The sequence below is a fragment of the Somniosus microcephalus genome, unplaced genomic scaffold (genome assembly GCF_052327205.1).
Source record: "Somniosus microcephalus isolate GS21.2 unplaced genomic scaffold, FLI_Smic_1.0 scaffold373, whole genome shotgun sequence".
Classification (NCBI taxonomy): domain Eukaryota; kingdom Metazoa; phylum Chordata; class Chondrichthyes; order Squaliformes; family Somniosidae; genus Somniosus; species Somniosus microcephalus.
The window spans coordinates 115,204-137,795 of NW_028225560.1; the positions used below are offsets into that span (position 1 = coordinate 115,204).

Consider the following 22,592-nt stretch of genomic DNA (forward strand, 5'->3'; position numbering starts at 1 on the left):
CACCAAGCCTTCATTGTGCACACCCATCAGTGTTCCTCTGTAGGCTGCCCATGGAATTCCTCATCTGAGTGCTCTGCAGCGGAAATTGTCTGCGACTCGCCCTCTGGCGAGTTGGCTCCTGCTCTATCCTTGCCACCTGCCCTGGCTGCAGCCAACTCATGCCCGGTGTCTCACCATGTGCAGATCCTGCCTCTAATCTATCATCTAACATACACGCAGTGTCAGTATCTGAGCTGGTGGCTGCGAGTGCGAAATCAAGTGACGGTCACTCTCTTCTTGGTGTTCCTCCACTGCCTGGGCAGGTTGCAACTCTTGGGTATCTGAAAGGAAAAAGGCACAAGGGTAGGTTGTGGAGTGGGGATGGGGGAAGTCAAGAGGTGCATGCTTACACCAGCCGCTGCTTGTAAATCAGAATGTGGGATGAGAGGAAAGTGGGATGTGAGAAGGAGGATTAGGTATGAGCATACTGTCATCTTGGATGGTTTCAGCCCCACCGCTGGCCACTGCCTCAGCATTGGCTGTTCCAATAAAGGCCAGCACCATCTCCTCCATGGGTGTGAGGACATGCAGGCACACCTGTCCACCTCCAGTTGGCTCCTGCTGCCTCTGGTTGTGCACCCCTTGTCCAGCAAGAGAGAGGGGAGTGTATCAGTGAGTCTCATGCAATCTGTTTGGTTGATGTGGCTGTCATGGTTGAATAGCTGGCAGTGCGTGCAAGCTGTGAGTGTGAGGCTTGCGGCAGTTTAAAGTGTGTGAGGGTGAGGTGAAGCTATGAATGTTAGGTATGCGGCCTGATTGATAGAGATTGTTGGTAGATGAGTGATGGGGGTGTGGTGACTTGAGCAACGTGTGAGGCTAGTGTTGCAGTTGCTAATATTTGGCATTTGAAGATGCATTTACTGACCTAGGCCATTCCTCACTCTTTCCCAGGGCAGATTCTCTTTAACCACAGCTTCCAGCATATGCTCCAGCCACAATGCCCCACCCCTTTAAGAGGTGCAGGTTAGCTTCAAGCAGTGCAGGCTAACTTTAAGTGGTGCTCACTGTATCGGCCCCCTGCTGATGCGCCCAGCCAATGAACAGCGCGGTTAGCGCTGGTTGGACGCAGGGATCATTCAAATGAGCAGGTAGCATGAAGTTGGCGTGCTGCTTGCATTGCAATCAACGGGCGCGGATTAATCGCATTTCGCGATCCCTGCGCTCATCTTCGGGGCTATCCAATCTAACCCCCCAGGTGTCTGTGTAGCACCTCCACTACCTTAAAATCAGTTTCCAGCATTGCACATACCCAAGACAATACCTCCACAGAAAGGCTGAACCCTTCCAGGTGCTGCTTTTCCAATTGGTGCAAGTGTGGCATGAGGCCTCTGCAGCCTCTCCCAATGTTAGGTTCTTCCATTGTCTGAATCCTCTGGACCTTCCAAACCATTCCTTCCTAAACTTTCTCTAATATCACTATGGCTACAGCGAGCAGTGCAAGGGCCTTGTTTCACTCCACAATCATCAGTTGTTAAGATTACTGCCTGTGTTAAAGGCTGGACTGAATGGTGGAAAAATTTGGTTGCTTAGCACCTCCCATTAGCACTTCTGGGGTGCGCTAATGGGGCACTAGGAAGGTAGCACCCAAGCGCGGTGATGTTAGCGCTGCTCACGAAATTGACCAGACATTTTGTGGCGGTGCTAAGCACTACCACCACAATCTCCTGTGCCCGCAAATCATGATGTCAGTTGAGCATACAATGCCCCAGTAGCACCCCAGACCGGATATTGAGTCGCGCCCCCTGCCTTTCCACCTGCCGCTAGCAACGACAGGTAGAGGGAACATTTGCAGTTGGGAAGAGGTTGGAGGAGCGCTATTTAATGGCGGGCACTTCCTGCCTCTTCTTGTCGGTGAAATTTTTGCACCACGCATTCTGAGAGGGAGAGAGACTTCTGGAGAGATTCAACACTGTGTGTAGGAGTTTTGGGTGCTGAAGCAGCACTCTGTAGGTTCATTTTGATTTGATCTTCATTCCAGCAATTTAGAGGAGACTATGGGGGCTGCACTGAATCGGGGCGTCGTCCTGCACCTGCAGAATCGGAGGCAGCAGAGACACAGAGAGAGAGTGTCAAACATGGCCAGAGGGAGGAGGGCCAATAGGCCTCTCCACAGGAGACCCTATTCTCTGTAAGATTTTGCAATAATTTTGAAATTTTCTACAGTTCCGAAGATTGATTTTTGATTAAAGAATACCTGGGTAGAATGTACCGTTAAAAATCCAGGGATCAAAATGGCCGTCAGACCTCATGGCAGAAGACAAAAGACAGTCTCTGTTCAAAGCACGGGCTGACAAAAAGGACTTGAAAGGCAACCTGTGTGTGCCTGTGAAAAAGGATAATCAAAGATGGCTGTCCGACCTCATGGCAGAAGACACCACACAGTCTGTGTGCATATGAAAAGGGAAAATCAAAGATGGCTGACAAAGGATTTAGAAAAAACCCCAGCCCTGAAGCAATGGAGTATTTAAACTGTCAATCAAAGGCAGTTCAGGGAGTTTCCCTGCAGGACAATCGATGTTTGTTTACAGAGAGTCTACAATGTTGACACAAAGGATTAACCACTTGAGACTGCCAACCAATTTTGGTTCCAGTGACCACAGGACAATCAGATTGTTTACACTAACACCCAAGGGCTGTTTACTCAGCAATTAAGGAAATAGACAGGTTTTTTTTCAAACCAAGACAGCTCTATCCAAACCCATCAGGATGAATGGGGATACATTCAAAAACCCATCATACATTCAATTACCCATCACAAGGGAAATGGGTAATTCATCCAAAACCCATCACAGTCAATGGGGACATCGGATCCCTTTTGTTCAGCCCAGATGTATCCGGATTTGGGTGGGTAGATTTCGGCCCCAAATGGGGTATAAGATAGCTTCTCAAGAAGCCATCTCTCTCTCTCTCTCTGCAGCCTCGCTTCCGTGCCCCATCTACTACTCAGGAGCCCGCCCAAAGGAGTGGAATACCAGCAGTTACTTTTAAACACTGGGGTATTTCCATTTTCGGGGTGGTGAAGAATCTAAGACTGCAAGGGCACGGAGCAGGTGTTTCACTGGTGAGCATACATTTTCTGGCCCATTACAAGGCAACTTAGAATAGGTATTAAGGGGTGGGAATTAAGGGGAATCTTGTTAAACAGTAATTTTAGTCAATTTTCCCTTGTTGTGTCCGTTTTCTCCTCCCCTATTAAGTAACAGTGTTGTACTAAGCAAAAGAGTGCTGTAGTAGACACTAAAGTGTACTGTGAGAAGTAAAGTGCTGTATTTAAGTAACAGTGTTGCACTAAGCAGAAGAGTGCTGTAGTGGACACTAAGTAGCTGTATTAAAAGTGCAGTATTTAAGTAACAGTGTTGCACTAAGCAGAAGAGTGCTGTAGTGGACACTAAGTAGCTGTATTAAAGGTGCAGTATTTAAGTAACAGTGTTGCACGAAGCAGAAGAGTGCTGTAGTGGACACTAAGTAGCTGTATTAAAGGTACAGTATTTAAGTAACAGTGTTGCACTAAGCAGAAGAGTGCTGTAGTAGACACTAAAGTATACTGTGAGAAGTAAAGTGCTGTATTTAAGTAACAGTGTTGCACTAAACAGAAGAGTGCTGTAGTGGACACTAAGTAGCTGTATTAAAAGTGCAGTATTTAAGTAACAGTGTTTTACTAAGCAAAAGAGTGCTGTAGTAAACGATAAGTGAACTGTGTTAAGCAGAAGTGCTGTACCAGGCATAGGTGTGTTGTATCGATTATTTTTAAGTTGTTTCTTTCTTTTTGTTTCAATAAATACTGGTCTGTTTTGCACCCAACCACGAGTCACGTTTTCTGTCTCCATCGCTGCCGAATAAGTCCGGCGGTCAGAACCAGGAATAGGGGAGCGCTTCGAAACCACATGGAGCTCTGGAGCAGCTCAGAGGCTTCTGACTGGGTAGAGACAGTAACCCCATCCCCGCTAATAATTCCTACACCTCCCAGGGTATTCAGGGAGCAGTTCTCATACCTTCATTTGTCTGAGGAGCAGTATTTCCACAGGCTGCGCTTCTGCAAGGAGGTGGTCACTGAACTCTGACACCTGCAACCAGATCTGCAGCCTCAACTCAGGCCCAGGACATCTCTGTCGGTGACAGTGAAGGTGACATTGGCTCTGAATTTTTATGCCAGCAGCTCCTTTCAAGCTTCTACTGGGGACCTCGCCAATATCTCCCAGTTCACTGTCCATTGTTGTATCAGGGAGGTGATAAATGCCCTCTATAAAAGGAGACGCCAGTACATCTCTATCCCCATGACCCAGGCCAAACAGCATGAATGCGCATGTGGCTTTGCTAGGATAGCGGGCTTCCCCATGCACCATTTTCTGCATGCGTGTGGCAGTGCGGGCACCGCATGAAATTACAAAGGTATTCCGAAACCTAAAGGGCTACCACTCCTTAAATGTGCAGTTGGTCTGTGACCACACACAGCTGATACTCGCCGTCAATGCCTGCTATCATGGCAGCAACCACGATGCTTTCATCCTGCGCCAGACTGGTGTGCCAGACCTTTTCCAGGCATCACATCACCCAAGTGGATGGCTTCTCGGGGACAAGGGTTATCCACTCTGCACCTGGCTGATGACAGCATTCCGTAACCCCAACACCCTTGCCGAGCTGCGGTATAATGAGAGCCATATTATCACCAGGAACATAATTGAGCAGATGATGGGCATGCTGAAGCAATGGTTCCGCTGTCTGGACCACTCAGGAGGAATCCTGCAGTACTCTCCTGAACGAGTCTCCCTCTTCATAGTTGTGTGCTGCATGCTTCACAACCTGGCAATCCTGAGGACCCAGCCAATGCCACCAGAGATTGGTGCACCACCTGAGGAGGAGGAGGAGGAGGAAGAGGAGGAGGAGGATGAGGAGGATGAGGAGGAGGCGCACAATGTTGCCAGTTCAACGGCTGTCCGTGAGCGGCTGTTTCTAGGCCCTTACTCAGAAGATGGCTTCTGGCAGGGAGAACATCATGGGAACCAACCCGCACCCACTATTGCTGACCAAAGCTGGAATGATTCCAAAGACCAAAAATGTAAATTAATCAATACAAAAGCTTTTTTATTTAACAAACTCTGTGTGTGTCATTTATTCAGGACAAACAATCAGAAACCAACACAACAAATCATGAACTAAAAGAACTCGTTCCCACAACATGGAGATAAACGGCAAAACAGTAAACAAATGTAATCACACAAACCTCGACCTTTACCACAAACATTCCCACCATTTCTTTAGACCTCCTACTGTTTGCCCTTCGAGGGTGATCTCCATCCCCTGTGCACTCCCCCCCTTCCCACCCTACTGATCCTCCATTATGGGGCCCCTACTGATCCTCCATTATGGGGCCCCAGTGGCTGCAGCAAGGCTGGTGGAAGGCTGCTGAGCCTGGGATCCAGAGACTGCAGATGCCCTCGACCAGCTCTGGGCCTGGAAGGCCTGGCTGCAGTCTGCACCAACTCTGCATGGGCGGCAACAGTCTGGGCTGGCTGTGTTGCAGGCCGTGGCAAGTGCAATGGGGAAGTGCCAGTGGTGGCAGCAGGATTGCTGTCATCCTGAGAGAGGACAGCACCTTCCTGCTCAACTGACACACTGGCACTCCCACGGGGCATTACCTCAGCATCCGGAGCAATTTACTCGAGCACAGATTGCTGGCCTGCTGTGGCACCGTGCGAGCCCCAGGGCAATGTGGCTGACCCAGCGAGGATGGCAGCAGTCAGTGCTTGCGTGACATCAATCTGAGACTGCATGAGAGCAGTCTGAGACTGGATGGCACCAGCCAATGACTGAATTGCAGCACGAAGCCATTGTGTTGCGTCGGCCTGTGCTGCAGCGGACTGCTCCACACTCCTAGCCATTCCATCCATGCTTTCGGGCACCCTTGCCATTGCACCCATGAGCTCAGTGTGCATGCTCAAGGCCTGGCTATTAATGGTCACTATGGCGAGGTCCTCATCTGAGTACCGTGCAGCAGGATTCACTTGCCTACTCACCCTCTGGGGAGCGGGCCCCCGAGCTTCCCTTCCCTCATGGTGTTGCTGCAGCTCATTGGGTCCAGGAGCTTCACCCTTATCAGACCCTGCCCCCCTGCTCCTCTCCAGATAAGGTGTCGTCCCAGTGTTGGAATGGGCTCCCTCAGGAGACGCAGATGGTGAGGCTCCGGCTTCCTTTTACTCCTCGCCTGGGGCGTCGCTGCCACTGGTAGTTTGAGGGACAGGCTGGTCAGCTGGTGGTTCACTATCTGAAAGCAGGGAGGTACAAGAGTGGCTTTAGCTCGACCTCTCCTGCGGCCACGGCACCTATGACTTGGCTGGCAATGCGCCTCCAAATCGGTGAGGGTGCGTAGGTCAGCCGGTCCTCCTCCCGTGCATTGCTGCTGCTGCCTGTTATGAGAGAGCTTGGCCTGCAAGAAAAAGGATGGCGTCTGAGTGAACATGCAGCCATGTGCTTCCCTGATGCGCCGCCCATAGTTGAGTAGCCCTTAATGAATGCAAGGTTAGGAATGTACGTGTGTGTTTTACGAGATGGCCATAGGTCTTGGATGTGTGTTGGGAATTTGGGGTTTATAAACCCTCTGGGCACAGAGTGAAGTTGAGATGGAGGGATGTAGAGGTATTGAAAAGCAGCCACTCACCCTCACCACCCGAGTGAGGTCGTTGAACTTCTTACGACTTTGGGTGTGGGTCCTCAGCACCAGGTTCCTCGAGGAGACGTGCTGAGTCAGCTCCCTCCAGACTCTTCTGTATTCATGGGGCAATGGCCTCCTGACACTCTGTGGGTAGAGCAGTGCCCGTCGCCGCTGCACAGCGCCAACAAGAGCCACCAATGCCTGGTCGCTGAAGCACTGAGCTCTTTCCCTGGGCCTATCCATTAGTGGTTCCAGCACAATTGCTTTTGAGGTCTCTCCAGGCCGAGATTCAAGGCTGCAATGAGTAGAGTATGGCTGGCCAGCAACATGGACCCTCCCCTTTAAGAACTGGCCGGCGCCAGTCTGTCTGTGTTCCTTTGCTAACTGACATCACCTGAGCTTCACCAGTGCTCTGAGGTAGCGCCTCGCTCCTCAACGATAGCACCTTAAGAGAGGTGTGTGGCGCCTGATTTAGCTCTCAAATCACCTCCAGGGGCAATAGAGGCCAATTTTGCAGTCGGAGGAAATAAATAGCGCCAAGCGCTAAACTTTGCACCCGGCCGATAATAACGCCCCAAACGGGGCGATACCGAATTTCTCCCCCAATGTTCCTTACAGAGCTGGTACAGTTCATCAACTCTAATTATGGACTATGAGCGACACTGTCAGCATTAGCACAGATCAATGACACAAATAAAATCATAGCTACAGTTTCTTTTATTGGTTATTTTAACACTCAGGGCTAAAAATTGGGTGTAGCCGCTTTTGGGGTGCTAGTCCTGGTGAAGTGCAAAGCTTAGCGCCAGGCGGGATTTAGCGCTACCTGGCGCGATATTGGGTCGTTGCGCCCCTGAGGGTGATTGCGGCGCTAAATCAGGCGCTGCACGAGACTCCTAAGGCGCTAACCCGGCGGCGTAACCCAATTTCACGGCAGCGGGGCACAGCGATGGTGCTGTCAATAATCACTTTCCCTGAGACACACTGGCGCCGGCCAGCTCTTAAAGGGGCAGGTCAATTGACATCACCAGACACACTCACTGCCTTGTAGGCCTTCAAAGCGATGGGAGCCTACCTGTGGGGCACCAGCCTAGCAAGACATGGAAAGGGTGAGGCAGAGGGTGGAATGCCTCACTGATGGGGCATTGGATGCTTGGGTTGGCGCAGTGGAATCAAGGCCAAGGAAGATGGTCAGAATGTGATTTATGTTTTGGACAGTCTCCCGGGTGTGAGAGTCAGTTATGTGTCAGTGTATTAGTTTTGCTTTCTGTTGCCATAGCTTTCTCATGTTTGAAGGAACCACATTTTGTGTAATGAAACACTTTCTTCATTTACAATGGCCATGCCTGCTATTTACATGCATCTTGCCCTTCACAGGCTTGGGGGTATCAGACCGGTTCCATTCCTGTTCTTGGAATGGCAGCAAGCATTCCGTGAGAGGGGCCTAGAAGCTACTTCTGATCAGCCACTGACGCGCAGCCTGAGAAGAGCTGCTCGCGTAGAAGTTCAGGCCAGCAGGCATCTTCTCAGCCACCGACAGAGATGTCCTGCAACTTATCTGAGGCTGCAGATCTGGCTGAAGCAGCTGGCACAGCTCAGTCACCACCTCCTTTCTAAATCGCAGCCTTCTGACACACTGCTCCTCCGGCATGTTCATGTAGGAAAACTGCTGTCAGAAAACCCTGCCAGCGTAAGGTCTGCTGTGGCGATGTCTGTTGGCCCTCCTCCGTTTGGCCATGCCCGCCCCCCTCTCCCAGCGTCTCAGTGCCCTTTCCAGATGATTCAGCAGCAGGACGTTCCCCTCCAATGCAGCCCCCATAATAAGTGCCCACAGGAAGGTTCCCCATTGTCAAGGCTCACCAACAGCAAGGTGATGGTCAGAAGGCTGAAGATCGTCTGCCTGCGCTAGCTCAGTGGTCAAATGGCTCTCAGTGTGCAGCTCAGCAACTCTTTGTAGCTCTCGAGGAAGTTGTGCTCCAAAAATGGCTGCCGCTTTTAAACCACACCAGTCCCCTTTAAATAATGCTCCTCCAGCCCGAGAGTGACTTGGTAAGGTCCAGGTAAGCTGTCACTATTAGCACCAGGCACTACGGAGGGTGGCGCCACTGAATTTCCAGTCCGGGGCGCCCAAAAGGCGTTGCACACTCAAATGACGTCATAATCAGCCTGCGCCCATAAGCGGGCGCTAAGATTTAGCGCCAGCCCTAAATGCATGCTCAATATGGGGCGAGGCGCTAGGCGCCTTGCGCTCGCCCGGAAATTGGCTAGCACCCCACTTCTCGGCCTCTTTAGGCGTTAATCGGTGACGCTAACAACCGAATTACTCCCCCTCAGCCTCTGATAGTACAGCAAATTAACATTTGTGAGACCTTAATGATCTCTCAGAGTTCTTGGACAAGACACCAATAGGCAGCAGTCAGTATGTTTGAGCAATAGATCAAGATTTATTAAGCTTACAGTGTAATATACTTAACAATAGGCGATAGTTTTAATGAATAGCTCGCAGCCCTTGGTCTCTGGAACCTCTCGGACACAGATGACGTCATCTTAAGTCTGTTCCTTTGATCTCGCAGTAAGTCTGTGTGAAGTTTTTTTCGAGTATCAAGGTTTTAACCCATTTCTTATCAAAAGTTGGTTTGGCCAGTGTCCATATATGGTCTTTAACAAAATCACCTTCTTTAATTGGTCAAAATACCACTGTCACTCAGACTAAGGCTAACATCTTGGCCACTCCCTTTTCCAGTACTTTTCCACAACCCTATCCTGCTGTCTTGTTATCTTGTTTGTCGTGTTTCACCCCATTGGAATTCACTTTATCTCTTTCATTTCTGCCTCTCCTGGTACAAGCGGTACAAGGCCTCTCTCTACCTCGGGCCCATATCAGCGCTGTCTCCCTAGGCTTGACGGTATCCAGACTGTCTTACTTTAATCTACCAGATAAATACCTTAACTCCCATGATCTCTCTCATTTTATGTCCTTATACTAATTATCTTTGCAATCAGTTTTGTTAAGCGAACTCTAATTTCTACTTAGTGTTAGGATATGTCATTTAACAATTTAACCTTCACTCGCAGCCTGTGGCTGTTTGTTATCAAAGCTTAGTCAAAACTGCTTTAGACTGTCTTTGCAGCTGCATTCTGAACGAGCTTTAGCATTTTAGTTACCCAGGAATAATTATGGGTAATATTAGTTGGTCAATGGCTACACTTGAATTTATACATTTATGATTTTCGTTTACTAAATATCTCTAAATATCAGCATTACGTACACATTTCTCATTGGAAAAGCTGTATCTGCAGCTACAAAGCTTTATTATTAAGCGGGTGGTTCATTACAGAGAGAAAGAGAAAATAATCTTTATTCAGGCATTATACTGGCCATCACGTATAGTGCGCAAATCGGTGGGGACTGTACTCACAAATATTTATGCGTTTACAAAGAAAAGGCTGCTTGGAATGAAAGTACTAACAGTCTATATTAAACAAGTTAAGTCAGATGTGTATCCTGCCAAACTTGTCCATAGATCAGCGAGCATCAGTGCATCTTTCAAACACTGGGGTAGAGTATTCGCTAATTTGCGTTAGTTTTATCCGTACAATCCGGGTGAAATCAGCCGAACCAGCGCAAAAGATCACGGAAATTCGGGCATGATTTACGTCAAGTGTAAATCGAGTTTTCTGTGATCTTTAACGCTGGTTTAAAAATCATTCCACCCGAAGCCGGCCCCGCCCCCAATACTGGCCACGCCCCCAGATCAGAATCCCAAGGATGGCGAGTTTCCGCTGATTGCTTCTGTTTGTGGCCGTTCGAGGAAGGTTTTCAAATTGAGCTCGTTTTCTTCGGCACCCAGGCAGTAGTGGGCACGATTTAAAAGTTTTACATATTAAATATTTTAATTTACTTACAAACTGACAACTATGAAACTAATAAATGGTTCAGTATGGCTTTTTAAAGTGATTTTCAGTCATTTTACATCAGGTTTCTCACCGGTGAAATGCTGGACACTTCTATTAAAGAATGTTTATTTTTTTGTGGCAAATCTATTTTCAGCTGTATTAATAAAACGGCACCAGGTTATCACTCTTAAATACAACAATGAATATTTTTTAATTGAAATAAAAATAACTGGTTACATTTTATTACACTGATCGCTTGGACTGGTTCATTGAAGATTTTTTGTTTGTGATTATGCAAATACATTCTAGCGGAAGCTTGAACTGTAACCTATCTAGTGCAATTTCAAGCACAATTTGCGCCTATGTTCCCGATTGCGCCCGAAGCAGAAACTCTACCCCGCTGTGTGTAGTTTCAGCTGGGAAAGTCAGCGTTGACCTAGATAGAAAGGCGTAATTCACAAAGAGCACTTAGATATTCTTCATTGTCATGATCAAACTCCAAGGCCTTTTCAAAGCACTCAATAGCTTCACACTTCTCCCCGTCCAGCTGGTGCAGTAACCCAAGAACACCAAAGGCCTTGCTGTCTCTGGAATTCCTGTCAATTTGTTTTGTTGCAATCTTTCTCAAGTTTGAGTGACACAATTCCCAAGCTTTTGTGCCACGTTGGATTTTAAGTCCTTCCAGAAAATGGGTGATGGCCTTTGATTCAGATCTTTTGTGATACAGTTCAAATAACCCAGCCTGCAAATATACTGCCTGCTTATTATCAGGACGATTATCCTCTAATTGCAGTAGATTGCTGTAGATCTCCTCTGCTTTGAGATATTCTCCATTTACTGAACAGATTCGTGCAAAATCCAATTGTGCAAAAATAAATGATGGCTTCAGTTCAAATGCCTTTTCAAAATAGTACTTGCATAGTTTGATCAACTCCGCTTTCTGTTGAAAAGCAGGATTGCGAGGATTTTTGCTGCCAGGATATTTGATCAGTTGAAATAGTTTGTTTCTGTAACACAGACCTATTTGGTGGTGTAAGAAGGTAGAGTTTGGGCTAATTTCTAATGCTTTCTTCAACAGCTCCAAAGCTTCTTTCACATCTCCTTCTCTTCTCAAAAATTTTGCTGCATAACGAGTTACATATGGAAGATCAGGAGACTTCTGCAATGCTTGTTCAACTAATTTGAGAGCTTCCTCCTTTTGATTGAACTCTTGTAATTTTAGAGCCAACAGCACCATGGCTACAGAGTCATCTGGATCAAGCTCCAGCACACGTCGCCACTGCTTCATTGATTGACTGGGTTCACAGCTCTCTGGGGTACAAGAATCTCCTTCCAGGCGAAACAGAGCAATCGCATAACCAGCATTCCATTCAGTGTCATCAGTTTCTTCCTCCAGAGCTTTCTCAAAACATTCCTTTGCCTCGTCATAATATTTCCTAGAAGATTTCAACAGTGACCAACCTTTCTCCCCGTATACTTCAGGTATCAGTGCTGTATACCGAGAGCCATTAGTAAATGGTTTACAGAACATCTCCAGCTTGTCGAGGTAGGACTGGGCCTCTGTCAGTTGTCCCATGTGATAATATACCCAGGCATAGTTTCCATAGGTGATGATGCTTCTTCTTTCAAATTCATGTTCATGATTCTCCCTCAGAAACTTTGCAGCTTCCTTTAAGTTTTGAATTGCCTCTTCACAGTTGCCTTGCAGACAGTTTACAAAAGCAAGATGGTTGTAAGACATGGCTTGATATTTCACACCAGCCTGTATTGAATCTTGCATTCTTTGCTTCATATTATCCAAGTCAATGTTTTCTTTCTGTGGGCCCCACGTGAAGTGACATTGAAGCTGATCGAGCTTCTCTTTCAACAAATCCTTCTGTACATTGCTGCAAGAGAACAAAATTCATCAAAATTCATCTCAGCCTAGTTGCGTCACGCCCTCCCCTCCATCTGGTTTCTTTAACTAAGGTCTGCTCCTGTCTCCTGGACCCATTGACCATGAAGACTCTGGTCACACAATGATGACGTCTGCAAACAGCACTGTAAAAGGAAAGGGTATGACTGCAAAATCTCAGCTGTACTTGCACTTATCTACTTCATGCTGGCTGATGTACTAGCTCCTGGCCATTTTGTCTTCTCACCCAATGCACAGCAACACCTCAACCACCCCACTCCCAATGATATGAACAGGAGCATTGGTTGAAGTACTCAGTCTGTCTGTTGGTTGGCCCATTACACCTCCTTCTCATTCTTGTATTCCATTCTGAAATGGGAGCCCCTCAATGCAATGCCTAGTGCTAATTCTAAAACACTCTCTCTCTCATGTTAACAGTCTCATTAACTCTCTACTAAACAGGATCATCAACCTGGTCTTCTACAGGTCCCCTGCTGGCTGTTAACCAGATCATTCCCCACTCCTACATGCAGAAGGAGAACCTATCCTTAAAGCAGAAAAGAAGGCCCATCACAAAGGTATCCTCAGCATTCTGAAAGACTGTGTTTCTTGAACTGACTCTTATCCTGCTAAAAACCTTCCACCGTGCCACCCTCCAGGTGAGGTGTTAAACCAAGGCAACATCTGCCTGTTCCAGTGGTTCAGGTGGATGCTAAAGATTCTATCGCACTATTTGAAGAAAAGCAGGGAGTTGTACTTTCCAACATCACCTGATCGGTCCCCGCTTCAGCACATCTGCTGCTGAAAACCTCATCCCTGCATTTTCACCGGACTTGATTACTCGAATGCTTTCCTGGCTGGATTCCCATCCTCTACCCTTCATAAACGTCAACTCATCTAAAACTCTGTTGGCTGCACCTAGACCTGCTCACCCATCCTTGTGTTCACTGACCTACATTGGGTCCCAGTCCACCAATATCACAAATTTAAAAGTCTCATCCTGGTGTACAAATTCCTTTCACCCCTCCCTATGTCCATAAACTCCTTCAGTTCTACAATCCTCCGCGAATTCTGCGTTCCTCTAACTCTGGCTCCTGTCCATCCTCCAGCTCATCCACCAATAGCGGCCATGCCATCAGCCCAGACAGCCTGAAACTGTGGAATTCCTTCGCTAAAACGCTCCAGTTCACTCTCCTCCTTTAAGACTCTCCTTAAAACCTACCTCTTTGACTAAGGTTTTTCTCACCCCTCTAAGTATCTCCTTCTTTGCCTCAGCATCAATTGTTGTCTGATTACGCTGCTGTGAAGTGCCCTGGGACGTTTTACTACATTAGAGGTGCTATGTATATGCAAGTTGTTGTTGTCATGCAAACTGAATTGTCACATTTCCCTACAAAACAGCAGCGACTGCACTTCAAAATAATTCACTGAATGTGAAGCACTTTGGGACATTTCTGAGTGGTGTGATAAGGTGTTCTATCAATGCAAATTCTCTCTTGCTTTCTTCCTGTTAAATTTGTGTCGATACACTTCATCTCCCAGCTATCCCAGCTCATTCTTGCACTCTACTCCACCTGCCTCTTGTTCATGTTGGCACTCGTCTCCCCCCCTCAATCCAAGCTGTCATTCTTACCCCTGCCCCAGTTCATGGTGACTTTCCCCCCTTTGCTGCTCAGTTCAAACTGGTACACCTGTCCTTTTCCCCCAGTTCATGTGAGCACTCTTCTCTCCCGCCCCCCCCATTCTCAATTTAAGTAAGCACTTTTCCTGCTCCTACCCACTTTAAGCTGGCACTCTCCCCCTGCATTTCATGCCAGCTTCTTCCCCCATCCCAGTTCATGCTGTACTCTCCCTTTGCTTTATAGTTCAGCTTGCTTTAATTTGGATATATGAAAGTTCTGAAAATCACTGTTTTACATTAGTAGATCCCTTCTATGGAGGACAAAGTAAAACCTTCTCTCTTCAAAGTCTACACATGGCCTGAAGGCACTTACAGCATACGTGTTTCTAAGAACATAAGAAATAAGAGCAGGAGTCGGCCACACGGCCCCTCCAGCCTGCTCCGCCATTCAATAAGATCATGGCTGATCATCGACCTCAACTCCACTTTCCCACCCGATCTCCATATCCCTTGATTCCCCATGAGTCCAAAAATCTATCTATGTCAGATTTGAATATACTCAAAGACTCAGCATGCGCAGCCCTCTGGGGCAGAGAATTCCAAAGATTCACAACCCACTGAGTGAAGAAATTCCTCCTCATCTCAGTCTTAAATGGCCGACCCCTTATCCTGAGACTATGACCCCTAGTTCTAGACACTCCAGCCAGGGGAAACAACCTCTCAGCATCTACCCTGTCAATCTCCTTCAGAATCATGTGTTTCAATGAGATCAACTCTCATTCTTCTAAATTCCAGAGTATAGGCCCATTCTACACAATCTTTCATCACAGGACAGCCCTCTCATCCCAGGAATCAATCTAGTGAACCTTTGTTGCACCGTATCTAAGGCAAGTATATCCTTCCTTAGATAAGGAGACCAGAACTGTGCACAGTACTCCAGGTGTGGTCTCACCAAGGCCTTGTACAATTGTAGCAAGACTTCCTTACTCTTATACTCCAACCCCCTTGCAATAAAGGCCAAAAAGCCAGTTGCCTTCCTTATTGCTTGCTGCACCTGCATGCTAGCTTACTGTGTTTTTTGCATGGGGACACCAAAATCTCTCTGAACACCAACATTTGAAAGTTTCTCACCATTTAAAAAGTATTCTGATTTTTTATTCTTCCTACCGAAGTGAATAACCTCACATTTCCCTACATTATACACCATCTGCCACCTTACTGCCCACTCACATAGTCTATCTATATCCCTTTGCATAACCTTTGTGTTCTCCTCACAGCTTACTGTCCCACCTTGCTTTGTATCATCAGCAAACTTGGATACATTACACTCGGTCCCTTCATCTAGGTCATTAATATAGATTGTAAATAACTGAGGCCCCAACACTGATCCTTGCGGCACCCCACTAGTTACAGCTATGAACCTGAAAAAGCTCAGTTTATCCCTACTCTCTGTTTTCTGTCCGTTAACCAATCCTCTATCCATGCTATTATATTACCCCCAACCCTGTGAGCCCTAATCTTGTTTAATAACCTTTTATGCGGCACCTTATCGAATGCCTTTTGGAAATCCAAATATACTACATCCACTGATTCCCCTTTATCTACCCTGCTTGTTGCATCCTCAATAAACGCTAATAAATTTGTCAAACATGATTTCCCTTTCATAAAACCATGTTGACTCTGCCTAATCATGTTATGATTTTCTAAGTGCCCTGATACCACTTCCTTAACAATGGATTGCAGTATTTTCCCGACAACTGATGTCAGGCTAACTGGCCTGCAGTTCCCTTTTTTTTCTCTCCCTCCTTTCTTGGATAGCGGTGTTACATTTGCGACCTTCCGATCCGCTGGGACCATTCTAGAATCTAGGGAATCTATGACAGTGTAAAATTCAAGTTTAACTTTGTACCTGATACAAATTCTGAGTGGAAACTAATTTTAATTTTAATTTGAATTATTACCAAATATAATACTGTGAACAGAACAAACTTTTGCCTCCTATCCTCTGACTATCACCAGTCTTGGTGCAGCAGTATACCCTTATCGGTATGTCTCACTGTGAACAGATAATCCCAGCTCTCTGCATTTCAACTGCTTTGTAATGTATGCTACTTTATTGCTGAAAACAAGCTCGTTGTTCAATAGTCTACATGTAAATTTAAATACAGGAGGAATTCCAATGATCTTTACCTCATCATGCTGATCGGATGGAAAATGCGTTGAATTCCTTCTGCAGCTTCAACTGTACTTCCAAAGGTGAGTTGATCGAGAAGAGTGTTTGGTGTGTTGTTTTCCAGCTCATTTATACTGTCCAGTCTTCAATTGCTATGAATCATTTCCTGACTGTGATTAGAAACTAAACCTGGAAAATGAAACGAAGATTCAACGGGGATTATTTTGGCCAAAGGATGAAAACAGGTGCTAAATGGGTGCCGTGCTAGTAAGACACGCCTGTTTGAAAGTCCAGCTTTAGCACGCAATTTTGTTCCTAATTGGTGATAACGATAATTTGAACTTGCCTGGAGGTGCTAAGCAGACACCTGGGGCTAAAAATTCGATTGTGTAGCACCTGTTGTTTGGGCGCTACGGGTGCCTCTTTGGGTCAAAAATGGTGTCTGAGCCGCGCTCGCACAATTCTGGTGCGGGCCGCGCTGGATGCCATCTTTCTGAGGGCATTAGCGTCGGCGCTGGGAGCGGTGCCAGAGTATGTAGAATAGGCAGATCGTGAGTTCAATCAGTGGGCAATGCTGATTTGATGCCAATGCTGCCATTTTCATCCTCAATGATGCAGGTAATGCCCTGTGTTACCCTCGCACAGCTGAACAGGGTTCAGCAGCTGCATGGACCCCCTACCAGTGATACTTAAAGAGATCATCAACCACTCTCAGGTCAGTTATTGATTCATTTCTACTGGCTCTGTGTAAATTTGTGGAAGTGTTTGGAGCTTTTTAGAGATGTTTAAAGTTGGTGAGGTGACAGGGAGTGGTGCTGCAAGTGGAGAGGGCCTTGGTTCTGAATTCAAGGGTTCTAGTCAGACCACTTGCTCCCAGTCATGGCTGCTCTAGTTGTCATCTCCCTTGGGCTGCAACATGACAGGGAGATGGAGCAGAGGCAGCGAAGAAGAGGACAATCTGTTCGCAGAGGGAGGAGGAAGAGGCGCGGGAGAAGGTCTCTCAGCAGGAGGCATTAACCACCAAGGGTCTTCCGAGAACAATTCTGTTACCTGAACCTGAGCCAGGAGCAGTGTGCGAGGCACCTGCGCTTTGTGAAGGAGGTGCTCACTGAACTCTGACACCTCTTGCAACCAGACCTGCAGCCTCACACCAGAGCAAGGACAACATTGACAGTGGCTGAGAAGGCAACTGTGGCCCTACGTTTTTCACAGCAGGATCCTTCCAGCCTGGAGCAGGTGACATCTGTAACATCTCCCAGTTCGCTGTCCACTGCTGCATAAGAGAGGTGACAAACGCTCTTTATGCCAGGAGAGGCGACTTCATTGTCTTCTCTCTGATTAGAGAGAAGCAGGCAGAGCGTGCACGTGGCTTTGTCAGGATAACAGACTTCCCCATGGTGCAGGGTGTCATCGACTGCATGCACGTGGCTTTACGGGTGCCACACCAAAGGCTGAGATGTACCACAACTGTAAAGGTCACCACTTGCTGAATGTGCAGTTGGTGTGTGACCATGCTCAGCACATCATGATGCTGAATGCCCGGTATCCTTGCAGCAGTCATGATGCTTTCATTCGGCACCAGTCCACTGTTCACTCAGTTTTGGAAACTAATGGATATTAGTTTCATTTTCCAGGTTATGTTTCTAATCACATTCAGGAAATGATTTGCAGCAATCAATGACTGGACAGTGTAAATGAGCTGCAAAACAACCCACCAAATCACAAACCAGAGGGTGGCTAATGGGCGACAAGGTCTATCCGCTGAACATTTGGCTCATGACTCCGCTCCGCAACCCAACTACACATGGGTAGCATGTGTACAATTAGAGCCATGCTGCGATACAGAATCGGATAGAGCAGACCATTTGTGTCCTTAAACAAGGCTTCTGCTGCCCTGCAGAGCCCACTCGAATGTGTCTCAAGATTCGTCGTGGTGTTGTATGTTCCACAACCTCGCCATCATGAGAGCACAGCCCTTGGCACCAGGTATAAGGCAACCAGCTGAGGAGGGGGAGGAGGACGAATCAGAAGAGGAGGAGGAGGAAGAGGAGGGGGAAGTGGAAGAGGAGGAAGCGGAAGGAAGGAGGCAACCCAGACATCCCCTTTCTGCCCACACTATCCATGATCGATTCATGTGTCTATGGTACCAGTGAACGCAACCCCAATTCCTCATTCAACAATAGTCCCACTCCTTACCTCCCTCTGTTACTGACCATCACAGCATTCACTTGGCCACAATGAGGAAATAAAAGCCCCCACAAAAGAAATATTCCAATCCAACTTTATCCATCAATCCGTCCAATATAACCAAATAAAGTCAACTAATCACCCTTGTGCATTCCCTTAGTCCCTGTCTTCCCTCTGCCTTAGCCTGTCCTGGTGCTCCTACGCAGTGCTACCCCAGTGGCTGCAGCATGACTGATGGAAGGCTGCTGACATTCAGTGGGGGAAACTGCGGAAGGCCTTGCATGACAAAGTGAAGGGTTAATTACAGTCCTAGCCCTTTTGGGCTATTCCAGATCAGGCGTATTCCCCAGACGTTCACTCTCAACTTAAGTTAGAGATAGCCGAATTCCATAAGACGCTTAAATGGGTCTAAAGGTTCAGGCTATCTCTCCCTAAAGGAAAGGAATGACTAAAGATGTTACCATCCTCCAGATAGTACTTTTAATAAGTTGAACTGGACTGTAACCTTCCGGATATTAAAAGGGTCTGGAATACCCCCCAGATTTCTGCAACTCCTTACAAAAGAGTGTACAGAATTTGTGGGTTCGCGAGTCTATACAGATTCACTCTTTGAGTCAATTCTAGAAATATATAGTTTTATTTAAGAGCCGACATTCAATTAACATCTGTTGAATCAGTCGCAACATTAACAATTCAAAGTACAATTAGCTTACATTTCTTATTTCTCAGAGATCCTTATTCTCAAATCTTTACTTTGTTATATTTCTTATTTCTTATTTCTAACTCCAGAACATCGTTACATTTCTTATTTCTTATTTCTAAATCCTTACATTTCTTATTTTTTATTTCTAAATCCAGAACATCGTTACATTTCTTATTTCTTATTTCTAAATCCAGAACATCCACCAAAAATCAATACTTTAACTTCCCGAGACTAATAGTTAAAAACTTACAGAGATGCCTCTGGAAAGTTGAGAAACGCCCTGCCCGTTCAGCGTGTTCTGACGTTCTGCTAAAAAGGTCTTATTTTTATACCCTTTTGGCATTGGTTTCTTCTATGATGTTCTCTGTTGATGTTAGTTAATTGTCTTAATCAATACCTCTGTTTGAATGCTTTCTATTTTACTATCAATTCAACTATTACATGCATAATTATTTCTCTAATTTTAGGTGTTCCAAAAACCATCATAAAAACAATGACAGCTATGGTTTCTGTTTGATATCATTCTTAGCGAAGATTCTTCATTCAATTCTTAATTTTGGCTTAACTGCTTTTTTGCAGACATGTGTCTTTCCTTATTCTCCATGTTCAATATAAACACACAACACCAGGTTATAGTCCAACAGCTTTATTTGAAATCACAAGCTTTCGGAGCGCTGCTCCTTCTTCAGGTGAAGTGGAGAAATGCATAAAGACACAATGCAGTTGCTTGGTGTCTCTATTGAAGTTATATCTTCAAAGTCTTGTTGGTATGGTTTTTACTATATCTAAATTAAAGACACTTCAACTGAATTTTTCATGCATTTCTAGCTATCTCAATTGGTTGCATATTTAATCTTATGGTTCCTGCTTTCTAAGTTTAACATAAAACTATTTGACCAGCAGATGTTTCTTTTCTTGATGTCATGTTTCAAATGCACATGCCTCTTTTAATGTTAGTATTTCTGTTTCAACGTGTTAGTTTGTAACACCTTAAACTGGGCCTTCTCATGGTGTTCGTTGCAAACCATAGACCTTTTGGAACCACCAATGGTTTGCTTCAATCTTTCATTGTTTTAGAATATTTAACTAATTCCCATTTCAAAGCTTGTTTACAGCTTTGTTATCAACTGATCTTTTCTCAGAAGCCTGAATTCTGTTTACAGCCTTATCTGCTGAGACTTGTGTCTTTTAAACCCAGTATGTCTTTTATTAATAATATCAGAATTCTGTTCATGGTATCGTGTATTTCTCTGAATCATGGCTATTCCTTCACAAAAGGCCCGACTGCGGAGGGCACCACTTCAGCATGGGCAGCAGCAGTCTGGGCTGGCTGGCTGACAGGCAGCAGCAAGGCCACTGGTGGAGTGGCAGGGGTGGGAGGATGAATGCTGTCACCCTGAGAGAGGACATCAGGTTCTTGCTCCACGGAGCCACTGCCACTCCCCCGGGACGGAGTCTCAGCATTCCTAGCCATCTGTTGGAGGACAGATTGCTGGACTGCTGTGACACTCTGCAAGCCCCTTTCAACACTGGTAAACCCAGCCACAATGGCAGCAGTCTGAGCTTGCATGACTTCAGTCTGAGCTTCCACTGTAGCACTCAGACGTTGGGTGGCTTGTGTTTGTGCTGCAAATGAAGCTGAGACATCGGTCATCAGATGCTGCATCATGGTTGGGTCCACAAGTGTGCTAATGTATCTGTCCACCCCTTCCATGCTGGAAAGGATGGGCTCCAAGCTGTGTGCAAAGCCCTGTGCAAGTTTGGTGCTGGACTCCTCCATGCTCCTTGACATTGCACTCAGGCTTTCTGGCAGGCCTACCACTGCACCAAGCATTTTGTTATGCATACCCATCAGTGTTCTTCTGTAGGCCGCCCCATCGAAGTCCTCATCTGAGTCCTGTGAAGCAGAACTCGTGTGTGACCTCGCCCTCCGAGGAGCTAGCACCTGAGCTACCCTTGTCCTCTGCCCTCACTGCAGCCCTCTTGTGCCCGGTGACTCACCACATGTAGATTCCGCCTCTAATCTACCATTTAAATGGCACGGAGTGTCAGAATCTGAGCTGGGGGCTGCGACTTTCAGTTCGAGTGATCGTGTGTCTTCTTCTTCATCACTCTCCTCTCCCTCTTCTTCTACAACCACTGGCTGAGCAGGCTGGATTACTTGGGTATCTGAAAAAGGCACAAAGGTAGGTTGTGGTAAGGGGAGGGGGGAATTCAAGAGGTGCATGTTTACACCATGTGCAGATTGTAAATCAGAGTAGATTGTAGGATGAGGGAGAAGTGAGATTTGAGATGGAGGATAACGTATGAGGATACCGGCATCTTGTGCTCTTTCCGCCACGCCCCTGTCCATGTGCTCAGCCAAGCCCCTCCAAAGAATGGCCAGCACCGTCTCCTCCAAGGGGGTGGGGTGATGCAGGTGAGCTTGTCACCACTGGCTAAGTTCTGCTTGCTCCGGTTATGTGCCACCTTTTCCTGCAAGAGAAAGGGAAGTGTGTGAGTGTGTGTAAGCTGCGAGATGTGGGCGTGAGGCTTGCAGGAGTGGTAAATGCGTGAGGGTAAGTTGAAGCTATGAATGTGAAGTATGAGTTGTGATTGATAGAGATAGTCGGTCGGTGATTGATGGGGGTTTGGTGATTTGTGCAGTGTTGGAGGCTACTGGTGCAGTTCGTGGGATATGGCATTTGATGATGAATTCACTGGCCTTGACTGCTCGTGTGAGGTCATTAAACTTCTTCCTGCACTGCGTCCATATCCTCGGGGCTACGCTACTGGCATTCACCACAGTGTCTAACTGCTCCCGCTGCACTTTGGTCTGTTGCCTGGAGGACCTCCTGGCCCCTGTGGAAAGAGGACCCCTCTCCTCCTATAGACCTCCTGCACCAAGGCCTCCAGTGCTGCATCAGAGAAACTTTGTGCATGCTCTCTTGCCTGTTGTGCCATTATTAATTATTTTTTCCCCCTGTCCTCAGCCAGTTGAATGAGCTAATGTAGGCAGAATGCGCCTTCCCTTTAAGACGTGTAGACTGCCTTTAAGTAGTGTGTCTGCGCTCACTCGGAGGTCAAACTCCAAACCATTGTCAACACCTTCACCGAAGCATACGAGAGCATGGGCCTTACAATAAACACCCGTAAGTCAAAGGTCCTCTACCAACCTGCCCCCGCCACACAGTACTGCCCCCCGATTATCAAAATCCACGACAAGGCCTTGGAAACGTGGACCACGTTCCATACCTCGGGAGCCTACTGTCAACATGGTCAGACATCAACAACGAAGTCCATCACCGCCTTCAGTGTGCCAGTGCAGCCTTCGGTCGCCTGAGGAAGAGAGTGTTTAAAGGCCAGGACCGCAAACCCGGCAACAAGCTCATGGTCTACAGAGCAGCAGTGGTACCCGCCCTGCTGTATGCCTCAGAGACATGGACCATATAC

General features: G+C 46.8%; 1 protein-coding gene across 1 annotated transcript; it reads right to left on the reverse strand.

Annotated features, from left to right (window-relative positions):
- Window positions 1-9,109: 9,109 nt before the first annotated feature.
- LOC147081787 (interferon-induced protein with tetratricopeptide repeats 5-like) lies at window positions 9,110-16,401 on the reverse strand. Its single transcript, XM_085980672.1, has 2 exons — window positions 16,288-16,401; window positions 9,110-12,468 (listed from the first exon to the last, which is right to left on the reverse strand). The coding sequence occupies exons 1-2, from the start codon at window positions 16,293-16,295 to the stop codon at window positions 11,019-11,021; spliced, it is 1,458 nt and encodes a 485-aa protein (XP_085836798.1). The 5' UTR covers window positions 16,296-16,401; the 3' UTR covers window positions 9,110-11,018.
- Window positions 16,402-22,592: the final 6,191 nt, after the last annotated feature.